The sequence below is a fragment of the Leuresthes tenuis genome, unplaced genomic scaffold (genome assembly GCF_036924035.1).
Source record: "Leuresthes tenuis unplaced genomic scaffold, fLeuTen1.0.hap1 SCAF_23, whole genome shotgun sequence".
Classification (NCBI taxonomy): Eukaryota; Metazoa; Chordata; class Actinopteri; order Atheriniformes; family Atherinopsidae; genus Leuresthes; species Leuresthes tenuis.
The window spans coordinates 5,740,828-5,758,329 of NW_027325377.1; the positions used below are offsets into that span (position 1 = coordinate 5,740,828).

Genomic DNA, 17,502 nt, shown 5'->3' on the forward strand with positions numbered 1-17,502 from the left:
GTTCAACAGCAACGCTGAGGTTGAAATATTTCTTACAAAAGATTCATCAAAGCACTTAAGTCTTTTAAGCCTTTTAATGATTAGCGGTCAGTGGAGAAAGATTCAAAGGTTTCAGAATGGAGGTTTTATTTGTAACCAGTTTTTAAATATACATCATTTATGAAGAAAATCAATCCTTGCATCATTGGCTCTTAATTTTAGGATGTGTCCACAGGCTTACCAACGCTGATCTGGTTGCTCTATTACAAGCCTCCATTCTACTGGTTTAATAAAAAGTGCCACTGAACTCATTTAAGATTGGTCAGCCACAACATTAAAACCACGATCAGCTGAGGAAAACTTGTCTTCTGGCATTCTTATCAATACTTGCAGACCATTCATACCTTCTATATGGTGCAGGAAGGCAGTGGGCCACGCAAAAACTGCTTAGGATGGATAAAAACATGACATGAGGAGCATCAGTCTCAATGTGCTGAATACAGCACTCACCGATTTCCACTTTACAAGTAAAGTTAACAAGATCTGAAACATCTTTAAAGTAAAAGATTTAATATGACACGTCAGAAACTCTTAAATGTAACGTTAAGAAGTCCAGATGCTCCAGTGTCCCACTGCTCAAACCCACATCAGTCTGCTGCTCAGTCTCTCCACGTCACCTCCACCTCATCTGTTCTGTACCTGCAGAAGAAGAAGCAGTGAAGACCAACACGGCCCGATAACATCTGCATCTGCATCTGCTCACCAGCAAGAAATAGAAACGCGTGAAGTATGTGGAAACTGAAACGGCTAATTTCACTTTCAAACATTCAGGATTAACAAATATATTCATGCAAATGGACACCTTGAGACCTGTGCAATGCAAACAGACTTAAGAGCTAGTTCTGTTAGCTTTACCTTTGTGTGATCCATGAGTCTTCCAGCTCTGTCACCTGACCAGAGCGAAACATCTCCCAGCCAGCTTGAGCAATCATCGCTCCGTTGTCTATGCAGAACCTGTGAGAGAAAGACGGGGGTCAGTATGTCACCGTGTGAAGTGAAAACACATCAGCTGAGCAGCGAGTGCATGCATTCCTGCAGCCAAACCTTCCCTTTTAATGGAAATGAAAGTTCGGAGTTACCGTTCATCTGTAGCAAACAGCTTGGCTCCTCTCTCCTCACACATTATCTCCATCATCTGCTGCAGACGCAGGTTACCTGAGGAGGAAATGAGAGCTCACAGCTTCCACACGTTCTACAGGAACTGCTCTGATCTGCGTCAGTGCGGCTCAAACCACTCATCAATGTCAATACTTCTGGGAGCAGTTTTTTCAAATATTATCATGGGGTTAGCATTAAAGGTAATCTGATGTCACATGTGCACTGTTTGCAGGTTAAACTGAAAAAAGACTGAGGTAAAGGTTCCTTTAAAGACAAATGCAACCCCTACAATGACAACATGTATTTTGCAACTGTAAACAACGCGAGCTTCACAGCTGAATCGAGTTACGGTCACAGCTCTGATAAGCCACCATGTGTTCCTAACCTGACGCTGCAATGCTGTGCACTGTAAGAAACCAGTCTAACTTTCTCTGTGGGAGATCATGTGTGAGAACGTTTGTTCACAGCAGTCTGAGAAACACATTTCAGACTATTTCAGAGACGTGTCAGCTGCTGTGATGTAGCAACTCATTTCTGATGTACTTACAGCCGACACCCCCGACGATGAGGACTTCCTGGGAGCCACAGTGAGCCATGGCCCTCTCTGTGATCTCCACCAGCATGGAGAACAATGTCTCCTGCAGAGATGGAATAAGTTAGTGCTGAACAACACAATCATTTAATGTCATAATAACAAGGCTCTATTAGTCTAAAAATAAAACTTAAGTAATAAACATTGTGATAAGCTATCAATTTATTTATTAAACATTTATTTTTTAAATTAGCATACAGCCTCTTTGAATTCAAATCTATCAAAATCACTTGTTAGTACCTGAAGTGAGAAACACAGGTCTTCTGCTGTACACTGACCAGAGCTCAGCATTTTATGAGCAGCTTCCTGAGAGGACAAAATGTTGGAAACCAAATAAATGATGAAGTGGTAGACTTTAAATATGTATGTAATGCCACTAAATGTAGAAAAATATAGGGTTCAGGATTTATAAAGATAAGAAAATATTATGCAGAACCCTTTTTTCCAGGTGCCTAAATGTAGTGCTGACAAATCAACATAGATCAAACATTAGTTTTTGATACTTAGTTGAGAATTCCTCACAGAGAATTCAAGCCTGTAGTCTGGAACTGATCTCACAATGGGTTTCCTGTTCTTTCTGGTAACAGCAACTGTCTGCTGAAGGCTTTCTCGCTTTAGTTTTGTCTCCAGCGAGTGACAAGCAGCACGAGTGGGTTGAGATCAGGTGATGGACTCGACAACTGCAGAAAATTCCACGTCTGTTGCTTAAAAAACTCCTGGGTTGCTACTAGAGTTGTCACGATACCAAAATAAGTAACCACGATACTATACCAGACAAAGCATTACGGTTCCGGGTGTTATCGCAATACTGCGGCCTTTTTTTATTATTATTATTTTTGTGAACTGCAATGTATTTGTACAAGTTATAAATACTTATTAATTACGTGTGTTGTTATGTGCATGATAAACATAATACTAATATAAATAATTTTTAAAACAATAAAGTTTCTTTTCCAACATAATAAACCATAGAGGACAAAATACAATAAACAGGAATAGTTTTCCCTGTGAAAACTATATTTTTACGTATTTTCTAGGTGCTTTAACATCTTTTAACTCTTCATTCTACAGCCTGTAGACGGAGCATATAGCCTAATATTAGTCAATTAGAAAATAAACAGGAAATACTTACATGGTATTCGACATATAAATCTAGGTGACGACACTGCAGGTGTTTTATGAGGTTGGATGTGTTGCCTCCTTTGGCTCTTATAGCTTGGTGGCAGCGCCTGCGCAGTGGACGGCCATCGTCTATTGCTTTACCGTCTGTGCCTTGTTTAAACCCAAAATAGTTCCAAATGTGGCTTTTGGAGTTTGTTTTTAGTGGTGCCACCAGCACGCTGCGGCAGCCTCACCGCACGGGCCCGGTGCTTCTACCATGGTGAGTGTGTGTTGTCTCGTGTTTGTAACTGCTATGCGCGTATCTAGGCGAGACACAACTTCAGTTTTGAAGCGAATTTCTATCGAAGCGGAGCTGTCGACATGGAGTTCGTTCTGGCCGGCAGAAACACACGAACAGCCAATCAGCTAACAGATGGGCGGATCCAGCGTGCGGAAACAGCCTATCATATCCCGGAGGCCACCAGTAACAGGTAAACAGCCAATCATTCAGCAGCTGTGTAGTTCAGTTGTAGTGGTTGCTTTGTGGGTTTGTTTACAAGGGAGTAGCAAGAGGTGACAAGCCGGGAGGAGAGTCGAGGCGGCCCCTGTGTAGCAACTGGCACCGTCAGAATAGTAATCCATGGTAGTACCCTCGTGTAGAATTTCTAGTATAGTAGGAACCGTAACGATTTGGCACCGCGGGGTACTGTGGGTATCGTGCAACACTAGTTGCTACTCCATAACAAAGTGGCTCACTGTCCATCTGCGATGTGAGGCGCCTCGGTGGGTTTCAGGATGATGTTGTATGTGTCAAATAATAAGCTTTAGAGTCAATGAGCTCTCTCATTGAACGTGTTGAAACGGCTGAAACACACAGCGCTGACAATGCCTTACACATAGAAAATAGATCAGAGCTGGAAGTTGACCAACTCTCAAGACGTGCCAGACGGCCTACAGAGGAATAACTCACCGGTCAGTCGGCCATTTACATTTGAGCCCCTGAAAAAGAGCTCTTCATACTGAGGACTGCAATTTTCTGCAAACATTTCCATCGTAGAATGAGCATTTTTTGGAAGACAGAATCCAAACCAAACTACATTTTTACAGATGAGTGAACAACAAACCTCAATATATGACAGAATCCCAGAAAATGACACATCCATTCCTTTTACTGTATATGGCAGCTCCACATACCGACTCCCTCTGACAGCAAGGAGAAGAAAAGTTAAGCTGCATGAAAACATTAAGTGCACATTAACACGGTGCCAATTATCAAATGAAAAAACACTCATCCTACTCACTTTTTGGCCATCTGCTCTATGTTGTAACCTGGACTGGGATCGTTGGAAATCTGAGTGGAGACACAATTCCACATAAAGTTTCAACAAGCATCTACTGCTTCCAACAAAAATGGAAATAGTTTGTTTTATGAAAACAAAAATACAAACCTTAATAACTCTGGCAAACCTGTCCAAACAGTTACCAACTGCAATGTCAATGGTCTCCCCAAATATTCTGTAACGCCGCTCTGAGTATGCAATAACCTGCAATAACAGATCAAATCACATTAGTAACTAACAAACATCTGACTCAACTTTTTAACTGACAGCTGATCATCAGGGACCGCAGAACAGGGGGTAAGAGTCGAAACAAAGACAAAACTTATTTTCCAAAAAAATTAGGCTTGCATGCGGAAACCAACCTGTGTGTTGCCCCCGCTAACATAAAGCACTGTGGGGTTGTTGGCCTTGGTGATGAGTCGGCCCATCTCTATGTGTCCAATACAGTGGTTGACCCCGAGGAGTGGCTTCCCCCAGAGCTGTGCAACTGTGCGGGCCACTATAGCTACAGTGACCAAAGGTGCACCCATACCAGGACCTGTGGCAGGTATGGAAGAGTTTGTACAATTCTAACAAGTTTGTAAATCAGTATTTGAGTACTTGTACTCTTTAATGCAGCCTCTTAGACAAGCTTTCTTTGAAAGGAACATTTTAAAATAACTTTAGAAAGTCTGGAAAATTATTGCTCATGACCACTTTAAAGTATTAAAAGAAAGTCTAGCTGCTTGGAAGCTAAATATAAAGGAATCAGGGGTGGCTCAAGACTTTGGTACAGTTCTATATATCCAAGATGCAAAGCCAGGTCCCAGAAAACTGGTCATAGTAATCGGTCAGCATTTTATGATGCCAATATAATGGACACAAAGATGTGATTTTACTCAGCAGGACTTTTCACATCAGACAAAGATGTCTAAATCTCCCTTCATTACAGATGAGGGAAAACAGAAGTTTAGAATTTCGGTGTCCCATCACAGTTTGAACTCTGCAGCAAAAGACGGTTCCACTGAACAGCAGGTCGCTGTAAGACCCAACAGTATGCTGCTTACAAAGGCACAGAAGAAGAGGGCTGCATGCCAGTAAACATGGATGTGTACTGAGAATTATTATTATTATTTTTAATCAACTCAGTATCTTGAAATGAGTCTGGCTCCCATTTAATTTCCTTGGTTTTGTTTGTTATTTCTCTACCTTTGGTATAGGCCACACAGCTGATGTCTGCAGGTTTCAGACCAGCTTGCTCCAACGCCTCCTTCAGGACAGTCAGTATGACTGAACGATGGTGCCGAGCTGTCTCACTTGGCATAAACCCTGATAAGCAAAAAAAAAAGACATGCTATCAGCTTCACATAAAGGACAGTAATTTTGGGACGTATAATCGCCCTGCTGAGGGTGTGTCAATACAACTTGCCTTGACCAGGAGGTGTAATATAGGTCCGCCTTGGGTTGGAAAGCACTTCTCCATCCCTGATGATGCCGATGCCAATTTTATTGGCACTGCCTTCAAAACCAATTACTACAGTCATGGTAGCTGAAAAGGTGTTTTCAGGAAAAACACAAATAGCCTACATTTAATGCTAAAGGAGTCTTCTTTTGCATGAAAACCAAGTACAGTACCTCTGTTTAATTCCAACATCTCTCCAAATGCATTGCTTAACCAATAATTCAAATACTCAGGGTCAAAATTAGTCAGTCAATATTTATCATCTTACAAGTTCTACATAATTGATTACTAAACTTCCAGTCTTGTCAATTTCCCAAATGGTCTAATGGATCCAAACAAGATTCCCTCCTCATATCAATTTCATATCAAGTAAAAGGGACAAAAAGTCGACAGTCCTGAGTCTGTAAAAATACACTATAAATTTGATCTGAAACTAACTTTGTTCAATCACAAAGCTACCACAGAACAGAAAAAATACAAGATCATGCTGAGTTAAAGACGAAGAACTTGTCTCTGAGGGCTACACATAGATATAACTTATTGCTGTTGGTGCAAACTGCCCTGGTTGTACTGCAATATATCTATTTGTATCCAAAAATGTATCTTCCATAACCAACTTACAAATCTGTTTTCTCAAAAGCAAGTGACTAATCTAGAATTTTTGTAAAGTACTTATTATCTATAGTCAAAACGTTGACAGATTTTAGAAATAGTATGTATTTTTTATTTAATATTTTAATTTAATTTCCCTGACAGACTTTTTATGTCTTTGCTTACATTCTATAACAGAAACAACCTAAAAGCTGCACTTTTATAACAGCCCATATGAACAAATATATAACGGCTTAATTCACGATAAACGTAAAGCACAAATCAAAATGCAATTAGCACTAACGCTAAGCGTCTCTAAACAGTCTTCCTGGTCACTAGTTTGAATTACACCTACGTCGAAAATACGGTAGGTTTACCGAGCTGCTTACTTTCTATTGGTGGTCCACATTTATCAAAATTCCTGCCAGTTTAAACTCTAAATTACTAAGTTTGTAGCCTCAGTTAACTTCTGCATCTCAACCACTTCCATTTGAAGATCCAAGGACCCAAACACCGAGGCCTGTAAAATATGCCTAACCATAAATCCTTCGTCTAAGAGACAGTTTAACACAAAGGCATGGTAGAATAGTATTGCAGTTACTGTTAGAACAGCTACCTGTGTGTAATCTGTATTCTTCCCCATTACTTAAGAAAAAAAGGTAATTCTGCTGGTCGTTTTCAGGCATATGTTAAGGCAGCCACTACGCACAACCAACACATGGTCAGAGTGAACTCCGGTCTTTGCTCAGTGTGTGTGAGTGTGTTTGGGGGAGTGACTGGAAAGCAGCACTTGTCTGGGCTTTGCATCCTGTTGTTGAAGTGCAAGTAAGATTATTTGCATCTCCTTTTCCTGAAACGCGTCTGAAATTAAGTCGTTCTTCAAACACATTTGCATTTGTTGATGAATTTGATAAGCAGAGTGCAAGCTTGGTGGGCTAACTGATTATTCTCCATTCATTCTTGGGAGCTGAAGGCCGCCTGCAGCTACCTCACTGCTCTTTGTTACAGAGGCAAAGCTAGCGTTAGCGTATCTTGCTAATAGCTAAACTTGTTTAACACAGGAAACATGCTAAACGGCTTGTTTGTCACTGCCTTTGTGTGTTCTGCAGTCATGCTGTAAATTATTGCATCGATGGCTTTTAATGCACAGTAAATCAAACATCTACACCCAAAGTGATCCTCCTAGCTTCCCCTTTTGTCAGAGACTGTATTTAAGGCCTCAAAAGCTCATCTCATCTTCGTTTGTTTGGCTTACGTTCACCATTTCAAACACGTGCAGTAGGTAGTTCGAGACACGAACACATGCAGGCTGTTGTAGATTGGCAAGTGTTTCACATCTCTACTGACTTTAGTGTTTGACGTTTTCCTTCATGACACTTAACTCGATATAGCCGGAGATTACTAATAAACCTTACCGGATGCTAAATCAGAGGCAGGAAACAGTGATGTATGAGCCTAAAACGACTTGCTTCTGATAACTGTTGTTGTGTATTTTAACAGAAAAATAAAAAACTCATTGACGTACAGATCTGCTGTAACCGTCAGTTAGAACAGGATCATGTCGTTTTGTTGTGCATTTGGCATCTTTTTCGAACATCTATTGATGACAGAATCTAAATATACAGATGAGCTCTATTACTTTTAAATTTTTATTTTAAATACTCTGTAAAAGTCCTAACTTTTTATATTTCTATATATATTTACAAGAAAACAGGAAATGGGTGCATTCATGTAAATAAGGTAGTTTATATCATTTTATCAAGTCTGCGTTTGGTCTGAGCTCCTTTATTCTTCAACTCAGCCTGAACCCTCTGAGACAAGCTTTCTGTCATTTCTTTAAGGAGTCTTCAGGAATAGTTCTCCAGGCTTCTTGAAGGACATCCCAAAGCTCTTCTTTGGATGTGGGCTGCCTTTTGTTCCGTTCTCTGTCAGATGATCCCACACTGCTTCAATAATGTTGAGGTCCGGGCTCTGGGGAGGATTCATCCCTCCATAAGACCTGTTGCCCCTGATTTTCAGTCCACTTCTTGTCTCATTTGGCATAGCTCAGCCTTTTCTCCTCGTTTCCCTTCCTTAAGAATGGCTTCTTGACAGCCACCCTTCCATGGAGACCATTTCTGATGAGGCTTGGGCCAACAGTAGATGGATCAGCTGAAGGTCCAGATGCATCTCTCAGGTCCTGTCAGGTCACAGCTGGATTTATTTACCCGTTTCTTAAGGACATCACTTTCAGATCCTGTTCATCTGCAGTAGATGCTTATTTCGGCCCACTACGTTGTCTTTTGTCCTCCACTAGTCCTCCACTTGTCCAGTTTTCAGCTGATAGCTCTTTGGGAATCACCTTGTATTATTTTGTGTCTGTCAAACTGTTATCTTTGGCATTTTTGAAGATATGTCTGCTAAGTTGTCTGTTATGTGCAGATAAAACACTTCGTCCTTAAGTTAAATGTCTTAACTGATTCGTAGGTCAGTGTTAAGTGGCTGAAACAAAAATATGTATTCTTCTCAAAATGATCGTGTAAAAGAACTGGACTAAAAATGGGTGAAAAAGCAGCTGATATCAAGCCTGGGCTATCGATTGAGACCTATTGAACAAATATTTAAAAAATGAGGGGCGGCTTAGGACTTTTGTACTTTACAAAATGTTTAGGATGCAATGGGCCATGGTCCAAAATATCAAGAATACCATTTGCCTGCCACTATAAAAGTGAGTCATGATCAATGTTCTCCAAGATAAGCTCAGTGTTAGGCTTTCCCAATGTCCACAACCCAGATATATTCTGTGTGTGTATTTGCAAGCAATTTTTCATTGACGTTTATTGTAGCATTTCAAAGTCTCAAACATTGGATTTTTCTTTTTCCAGCGGCTCGTGTGCTGCTGTGTGTGCGTGTTGTGTGTCTGCGAGGGTTGTTTGCTGTCAGAGCGAGTTCCAGTATGAAGAGAGGCAAGAAGACTGAGGAGGCAGCAGCAGAGGGGGATAATGACACAGGTTCTGGTATGTAAACCTATACCAATGCATGAGCAGATCCACTGTTCCCTTCCATGGTTTGACTAAATAACAAGAGTACACTGGTAAACATTTAGTTTTTCTCTCACCTTACTTTTCATTGTGAAAGCTTCTGAAAAGAAAGCAAAGAAGGCCAAGGAACCAGAGGCCCCGGTACTATATGAGGATCCTTCTGACAAACTGACCAGCAAAGATGGACGCAGTGCCAACACGAAGATCACCTCCTGGAACGTGGATGGGCTGAGGGCCTGGGTGAAAAAGAAGGGCCTGGATGTGAGTTTTAAGTGAAGACACAGTAGGTAGATGCTTTGAGACTCATTTTAAATGATCTTGGGGCTAACCGTCATGCTGTTGTTCCCCAGTGGGTGCGAGAGGAGGCCCCAGATGTTTTGTGCCTTCAGGAAACAAAATGCTCAGAGAAAGACCTCCCTGCTGACATCACCTCAATGCCCGAGTACCCCCACAAGTACTGGGCAGCGTCAGAAGACAAGGGGGGTTACAGTGGCGTAGCCATGCTCTGCAAAACGGAACCAGTCAAAGTGACCTATGGCATTGGTGAGTGGTACATTTGGAACTATTAAATGTTTGCTCTGTGCTTTTTTTGCTCTTTTTCTTTAAAGAAAAAAAAAAAAAACTCCTTTCAATCCTCCAGGCAAAGAGGAACATGATAAGGAGGGCCGTGTCATCACTGCCGAGTTCCCCAACTTCTACCTTGTGACCGCATACGTGCCAAATGCCAGCAGAGGCCTCGTCCGCCTCGATTACCGCAAAACCTGGGACGAGGACTTCCGAGCGTACCTGAGCGAGCTCGACATCCAGAAGCCTCTGGTGCTGTGCGGCGACCTCAACGTTGCACACCAGGAGATTGACCTGAAGAATCCAAAGGGCAACAAGAAGAACGCAGGGTTCACCCCCGAGGAGCGCGAAGGCTTCAGCCAGCTGCTGGCGGCCGGTTTCGTCGACAGCTTCCGCGAGCTCTACCCCGAGCAAGCGAACGCCTACACCTTCTGGACCTATATGATGAACGCCCGCTCCAAGAATGTGGGCTGGAGGCTCGACTATTTCCTGCTGTCTTCCTCCCTGCTGCCTGGCCTGTGTGACAGCAAGATCCGCAACAAGGCGATGGGGAGCGACCACTGCCCCATCACTCTGCACCTGGCCGTGTAGGTCATCAGCAGAGGTGGCGCTGCGTGTCACCTTCCATCGGTCTTCTTCAAACTGTTGTATCATAGTGAGGAAGTGTGAGGAGTGCCGACCGAACTCACTCCTGTTAGGATACTCTGCTGTGTCTCAGTAGTTTAGCACTTCTGCCTTTTATTTTTCAGACTAAATGTTCCACAACATAACTTTGTCTTCTTCCTGTAACTGAAGTTTCAGTCAATCCTGTGATGTGCACCTAAATTCTGTAAAAATACAACACTATCCTCAGAGTCTAAGCTGTTTTTCAGAACCTGTACGCTGTTTGTTACAGTTTGAAACTGAACCACTCCGGTCAAAGATGTACCAACTTGTTTTAAGCTTTCTTTCCTACTCGGTGTTTTATTTCTGTAATAAAACTTACAAATAAAGACTGAATTTGTGTAGAATTTGTTCCATCTGTTTATTCAGGGATTTGATGACACAAAGTTCCTGTTTCTTTGCTCTGCTCAGCTTTAGTTACACAGCCTGGAGATCAAATGGGAAACATTCAACATGATTCTGCTTGGAAGACCGTTTCCACAGTATGACTTAGATACGGTGAAGCTTCTACGGTGGCAGACTTAACCATAAAATATAATCCCTATTTAAATTGCTAAATTATTAACGTTTTACTCGAGTAGTTGAAGCCTTGGCCACACTTCATGATGTGTGCGTTCGTTGATGCATTTTCAGATGATAGGACTGCCTGAATCCTTTTCCACACTGGACACAGAGATACGGTTTTTCCCCTGAATGGGTTCGCTGGTGCCTCTTCAGCCGGTTGGCGCTCAGGAAGCTCTTGTCGCACTCGGAGCAGGAGTACGGCCGGACTCCTGTGTGGTAGCGAAGGTGGATGGTGAGGTAGCAGGACTGGGTGAACTTCTTGCCACAGTGGGGACACTGGAAAGGCTTGTGGCCCGTGTGGAAACGCTCATGCTTTAGAAGCTCAGCGTGAGAGAAGAAACCCTTCCCGCAGTCGGAGCAAAGGTACGGCCTCTCTCCCGAGTGCGTGAGCTCGTGTCTGACCAGCGTGGCCTTATAAACAAAACTCTTGTCGCACTGCGAGCAGCTGAAGACGTTTTCCCTGGTGTGGCAGCGCTCGTGCTTCTTCATGTTGCGCTCCCTCTTGAAGCTCTTTCCGCAGTATGAGCACATGAAGGGCATTTCCTCTGAGTGGATCTTCATGTGGCTCAGCAGGCCCCCCTTATAAAGGAAGCCCTTACCGCACTGTGTGCATATGTGCGGCCGCTCTTTCTGATGAGTGCGTTGGTGCGCTGTGAGAGCTGCCCGGTAGGCGAAGCTCTTTCCGCAGTTGCAGGTGTGGGCTTTCTCCTCTTGGTGGGTCTGGAGGTGCCGGTGGAGGTAGCTGCTGCAGCTGAAGCCCAGGTCGCAGTGCGAGCATTTGTAAGAATTCTCCCTCTTGTCAGCAGCATGCGTCTTCTGGTGCCTCACCAACGCTGACTTCCAGGTGAACGCCTGCCCACACTCTGCACACAGGTACTCGCCGTTCTCCATGTGGGTGCTCTTGTGTTCTCGGTGATCTGCCGCACACTTAAAGAGCTCCCCGCAGATCAGACACTTGTACGTGCGTCCGGACTTGTGCGTCTGTTTGTGCCTTTCCAGTGACTGCTTGAAGGAGAAACACTGTCCACACTGAGAGCAGGAGAAGGGCTGCTCGCCTGTGTGGATACGTCGGTGGGCTTTAAGTAAGGACTGGAACCTGAAGCTTTTCCCGCAGTCTGCACACCTAAACTGTCCATGGTCTGTGAGCGCCTGCAGGGAAGAGTTCTCCTCTGCGGTCTCAGCAGAGTGAACCGTGTCAATGTGTTGCCGGACCTGCGTTTCTTCTGAGTGATGGAAGGAGCACTTTGGACAGGAGAAAGCAGCTGGGGAGGTATCTGCTGAAGAACCTGATGGACCAAACACAATGATCAGAAACTGGAGCAAAGAAATGAACACTGTCCCAAGAAGTGCCGACATTATCAGCTTAAGGATTTAAGCGAAGAGAAAAACACTTTAGTAGGAATTCTTATATTAATGCTGCTGGTTCGGCCTGCTCTCGGGTTTTACAGGAACTTTGCTCTTGCCAGGTCTGCTTGGTGAGAATGAGTTTACTCTGCCGTTTCAGACACACCTCTGTCTGCTTCCTCACTGCTGAGTCAGCAGCAGCAGTGCACGTTAGCCACTTACACGTGCGGTGTCAGGAGGCTGTGAACAGTGTCCCAAACTTAAAGTACATGTAAGTGCAGAAGTGCAAAATATGTGAATGAGAGCAGCTTTAGTGGGAATTAGGCTTTTATGAGAAATAGAACATCTAAGCAAACAGATTTAATGGGCTTTCATGAGAAAAAATGCAAACGTGACATTATGTTAATTAACACAAATATAATTTTCTGTAATTCTAACCAATTTCTACTTGAAATAGTTGGCAACACTGCAGGAAAGACACTGAGCCACTCTGAACATTAACAACGTGACACTTTTATTTCTGGGGTGAGAAAGATTGTTTCTCATAATCAATACTTACTTTCATCACCTTCCCTCGACACCACGGGTGACCCATAGGAGTGCTCTGAACTGTAACAGAGCAAAATAACTGTAATTCATGTTCATACGGTTGATCTTCCACAACAGAAACCATCATAATCAATCAGACACAATTTGGTCTCCTTAATTCGTTCTCATTCCTGGAAGATTTGTGCTTATCGAGAGTAAAAGAAGAGCAGTTCAAGAACCACAAATACCGAAAGCTTTTGGTCTTCCCTAAACTTAAGAACCTGAACCTGAGAAAGCATGTCAACGTAACAAGAAAATAAATGCAATAGACTATTAGCGAGAGAGGAAGGCATCAAAAAGTGATCATTAGGACTGATGATTTTACCAAATGAAAGGCAAAGCCGTCGGAGCCGGAGGGTTCACTCTGGTGATCTCCTTTTTCTTTGTGGACATGATGCGCTTCTGTAAATTTATCACCTGGATCTTCATGGTTGGTCTCCGTTTACGTCCACTTGTGCGGACCTTCAACGGGAGGATACTGCGTTCTACTTCAGCACAAGGACCTCCGGGCTCACCGCTCTGACATCCTGCACTCTGCGGATCATCACTGAAATCAGTCTGAGCCCGGCTGTCGGGCTCAGCAGGTGCAGTGACAGCCTCCTTGAGGTTGTCCACAGCTTTTACCACCTCCTGCTCATCCTCACAGCTCCCTGCAGCCTTGTTTGCATTCTCATCATCAATGTGAGTTTTCAGGTGCCTGGCGAGGGACAGCTCCCAGCTGAACCTCTTTTTGCACCGACAGCACGTGTAAACACCATCTTCCATGTGTGTCTGCTTGTGCTCAGTACGGGCCGACAAGGAATGGAAGGTCTGTCCGCAGATGGCGCAGTCGTACGAGCGTCCTGTTTTGTGGGTGTGTCGGTGCCTGTCGAGGGACTGCCTGAAGGAGAAGCAGCGGCCGCAGTCGCTGCAGTGGTGGGGGCGCGCTCCTGTGTGGATCACGCTGTGCGCCAGGAGCGAGGAGGCAAACTTAAATTTCTTAGCGCAGTCAGGGCAGTCGTGCCGTCCCACAGCCATTTTTTGCTGGGAGGATGTTGAGTCTTGTGTTGCTTCCTCTTCTTCTCTGGTCTGGTCTTTAAGGAACAGAACCACAGAATCTTCAGCCACTGTGCCTGTGTTTCCTCCTTTAAGGCAGATTTCTCCCGTCACCACTTTGGAGTTAGTGCTCGCATCCACTTCAACCTCCACATAATCAGACACCGTAATCATTTCAACTCCAACATCATCCACTAATGGTGCAGAGCCGGTGTCATCACTTAAGTCTTGCTGTGGAGCCGGTTGGCTGGGCAACTTTGTAGGGATTTCCCCTCTCCGAGGAAGAGTGACAGAGAGTGAAGACAGGATAATGTCGCCCATGCTAGAGGGTGGAACTGCAAAGAAAGGACAAGAATGGGACACAAATCATTGTCATAGAGTTATGTTAAATGGCCAATAAAATGCATTTGATAACAGGAAGTGATTTACCATGTTGCTCTAAATGCCCAAGGTTCTTGTGGTGCCGGAGCAGATTTTTTAGGTCTGTAGGCTCAGACACTGTCTGCAAAGAATCCTCCAACACAGAGATTTCTGCCCCAAGCCAGTAAACAGTCTGCGGAAAATGAATGACAACAAACACAAAACTTCATTTTAAGATCACCAAAACAGTTCCAGGTGTCTCTGACACAGTCAACCTTCTGTAGGTTAAAAAAGGTACAGCTTATGGATGGATGGCTACAGATTGTATAGGTTTTTTACTCATTACAAATAGTCTTTTTGTTATATGCTACGAGAAAGAATATAATACACCATTTTAATACCTTCCTGAATTTCTATGAAAAATGTAGGTCTATAAATACCAAGAATAGCACTGTAAATAACAACATACCAATGACTGAGTCAACACAAAGACAACGAAGACCAACCAACATGAGCATAAACAAAGAGTGGTGAGTTACCAGCCTCAGAGCTCTGTGATACACAGTATCTGGTGCATGTAAACAGTGTCGCCATAATTCAGCACAGACATTAAAGTAGCAGCTAAAACCTCTTTTTGGCCTTGAATGAAAGACATTGTTTAATTCTGAAATAACGGAGAAAAAAAAAAACAACTTTCAGCTTCAGCTGCTGTACTTGTTGCTGGGTAAAAGGCATGAAAGACAAAGAATCATTTATTGATCATTTGTATTTTCACAGTATCATCAACAGAAACATTTGCATTAGAAACATTTTGACCAGGCCTATGTGACAGCTAGATGCACTGAGATTAGATCAAGAAGTTTTAATATCACTCTGGCAACAGAACAATTAACCTGGAACTTATTCAGAGCCATTTCTGTGCTTTATACGCCCTCTAGTGGTCTTTTATCGCAGTACTGAGGAATGCTTTTCAGCAAGAAACTTTGTTGTATCTCATCACAGTTAAATATTCAGCAGTGTGCTACTTTCTTAGTTATACCCCTCACCTGCTCCAGGTCAGGCGCTGGCAACAGCTGAGCCAGTCGACAGAGGAATTCTGAAAACAGCGTCTGCAAGTCACTGTCATACTGAGGGCCATACTCTGCAGGGAAGACATCCTATGAATCAAAGAAAGTGTTTGAAAACAACTTTACTCCAAAAAAAAATGTACTGTACATTAACATCCTGAATTTTAATTGTAAATAACAAAAGTGCAATAATGATACGAATTCAAACACATCTTAATCCAGCTGTACCAGCTGCTAGATTCTACAACCAACAGAACTCAGCTTCATACAAATTAAGCTTTAAAAGTGAGCAACTGGAGATGCCTCACCATGAAAAAGTCTCGTCTTTCTTCAGGGTCTTTGTGCAGAGTCTGAATCAACTCATGGAAGTTCACTGTAACCTCGTCCTCTTCTGACCCTCTCACCTGCAATAACCAGTATAACGATTACACAGCTCTGCAACTATAGACTTAACTGCAGCCTAAGTGGTACAAAAGTAATCGATAACATTTCAAAAGTAAACCGCAGACACTTACATCCACCAGGGTGGAGTGTGTGAATTTGATCTTTTCCAGGTAAGCGAGGATAAACTCAGATTCTTCGGTTTGTTCACTTCGGCACAGCTCAAGAATGTACTGTTGTGGAGAAACAAAGTAATGCACAAAATGACCCCTGTGTTTACAACATGGGTCAATTATAATAGCCTTTATTTCACATAATGTCATATTACATAAAGTATCCACTTCCAAAACATAATAACTTCCGAAAGCCTAACGCATCTTAATGCATGCTTGTGCCAGTACTCACTCTAGCTCTTAATCCCAAGATCAGTTGAGTCTTGTGCTTGTACATCAGCAGCTCCGGGACCATATCCAGCGCCAACGACACAAACTCTGCCACCTTCCAGTAATTCATGACATCTTTTTTCTTCAGCACCTGCCACATAGAGGCGGTCATGAGCTGGAAAGGGGGGACCAGAAGGCGAAGTGATCCCAGAGGTAAGGAATCATCTGGAAAACATAGAAAGGACTCAGACTGAAAGGGAAAGCAGCTAAAGACATCAGACATTTTTTAACTGGATTAAATAGTAGACTATTTGAATGAAGCTCTGATATCTTGGCTCTTTAAATCTGTTGGATTGGTTGGCACAGTTTTTAGGATTTGGCAACTTAGAAACTGTGTCTATACAGTCAAGCATTTTTTGTTTTTCTTATTTCTTTTATCATTCTGCTTTAAAGAAACCACCCCAATCCTGGCTGCACTGCTGGTTACATTCGGTGCAATGATAACAATGATGAAAAAAGACACTTGACACAGCTACGAGAACAGCTACTTGTATTGAATGCAACTTCTGAGTGAGTGTTCAATAACACCACTGTTGCTCAAACCAAATGTGCTACTTTTGCCATGTTTGTAGACATGGTAAAATCATGCACGGGAAGCACATTAGACCCCCTAAAATAAATTACTGTGTGAAAATAAGCCAAAAAGCCAGCTTATTAAACTAATATCATAGACGATGTGTACAAATAAGCTAATACTACCAGAGTAGAGATACTAATAAATATAGTGATGTCCTTCCCAAAACAGCTGTCATTGGCTAAAAGTTATTTTAAAAAAACATGTTTTTATTGGTAATAGGTTCATCAGCAAACCAACCTTTGGAAATGGCCGTGGAAACACCCGAGTCCATTTTCTACAGCTAGTGCTGAAAAGTTTGACTAGCCGCGGTTAGCAATACAGCTAACTACACCGCTACTGTATTAATGTTTGCAGGAACTGGCAGACACAGGTCTGCACGCGGTGTCTAATAAAACGCAAGTACAAAGCGTGTCCTCTTGTTTTTTTTAAAAGAAGTAATTTAAAGGTGTGAATAGTCAATACGCATGTATATTGTGCAAGTGGTTTGTTGTTAGCAACTTCTTCTTCTCGAATTAATTTTTTACGGAACGTAATTTCTTCACACTGTTGCTGCCATCTACCGGAGATTCTTTATATCACAACGACGCACTTCCAATTCTCTATAATCTTCTTTTCTTGTCGCTGTAACAATTGTTGTGCTTTGTGTTTTTCTGTTTCCTATATCAAACAGTTACACCCATAAACTCCAAGCGTT

The 17,502-nt window shown here is 42.8% G+C and overlaps 3 protein-coding genes and 1 long non-coding RNA gene across 5 annotated transcripts in view; 1 reads left to right on the forward strand and 3 right to left on the reverse strand.

The window, feature by feature from the left end:
- LOC140283151 (uncharacterized) overlaps window positions 1-17,502 on the reverse strand; it is a 251,521-nt gene that overhangs the window by 128,252 nt on the left and 105,767 nt on the right. The gene's annotated exons all lie outside the window — the stretch shown is intronic.
- On the reverse strand, window positions 74-6,717 carry osgep (O-sialoglycoprotein endopeptidase). Of its 2 annotated transcripts, none has more exons than XM_072377679.1 (12): window positions 6,592-6,717; window positions 5,579-5,698; window positions 5,359-5,478; window positions 4,533-4,708; window positions 4,279-4,374; window positions 4,132-4,181; window positions 3,955-4,033; window positions 1,970-2,035; window positions 1,685-1,775; window positions 1,119-1,194; window positions 895-993; window positions 74-678 (listed from the first exon to the last, which is right to left on the reverse strand). In XM_072377679.1, the coding sequence occupies exons 2-12, from the start codon at window positions 5,691-5,693 to the stop codon at window positions 639-641; spliced, it is 1,008 nt and encodes a 335-aa protein (XP_072233780.1). In that variant the 5' UTR covers window positions 5,694-5,698; window positions 6,592-6,717; the 3' UTR covers window positions 74-638. The 2 variants fall into 2 exon arrangements, with proteins under 2 accessions (XP_072233780.1, XP_072233781.1); XM_072377680.1 differs by having other exon boundaries at window positions 6,580-6,717.
- apex1 (APEX nuclease (multifunctional DNA repair enzyme) 1) lies at window positions 6,931-10,710 on the forward strand. Its single transcript, XM_072377252.1, has 5 exons — window positions 6,931-7,027; window positions 9,067-9,198; window positions 9,320-9,483; window positions 9,573-9,765; window positions 9,863-10,710. The coding sequence occupies exons 2-5, from the start codon at window positions 9,138-9,140 to the stop codon at window positions 10,375-10,377; spliced, it is 933 nt and encodes a 310-aa protein (XP_072233353.1). The 5' UTR covers window positions 6,931-7,027; window positions 9,067-9,137; the 3' UTR covers window positions 10,378-10,710.
- LOC140282711 (uncharacterized) lies at window positions 10,797-17,316 on the reverse strand. Its single transcript, XM_072377251.1, has 9 exons — window positions 17,046-17,316; window positions 16,194-16,396; window positions 15,923-16,021; window positions 15,716-15,811; window positions 15,387-15,497; window positions 14,410-14,533; window positions 13,271-14,315; window positions 12,917-12,966; window positions 10,797-12,299 (listed from the first exon to the last, which is right to left on the reverse strand). Exons 1-9 carry the CDS (start codon window positions 17,077-17,079, stop codon window positions 11,050-11,052), a joined length of 3,012 nt encoding a protein of 1,003 aa, XP_072233352.1. The 5' UTR covers window positions 17,080-17,316; the 3' UTR covers window positions 10,797-11,049.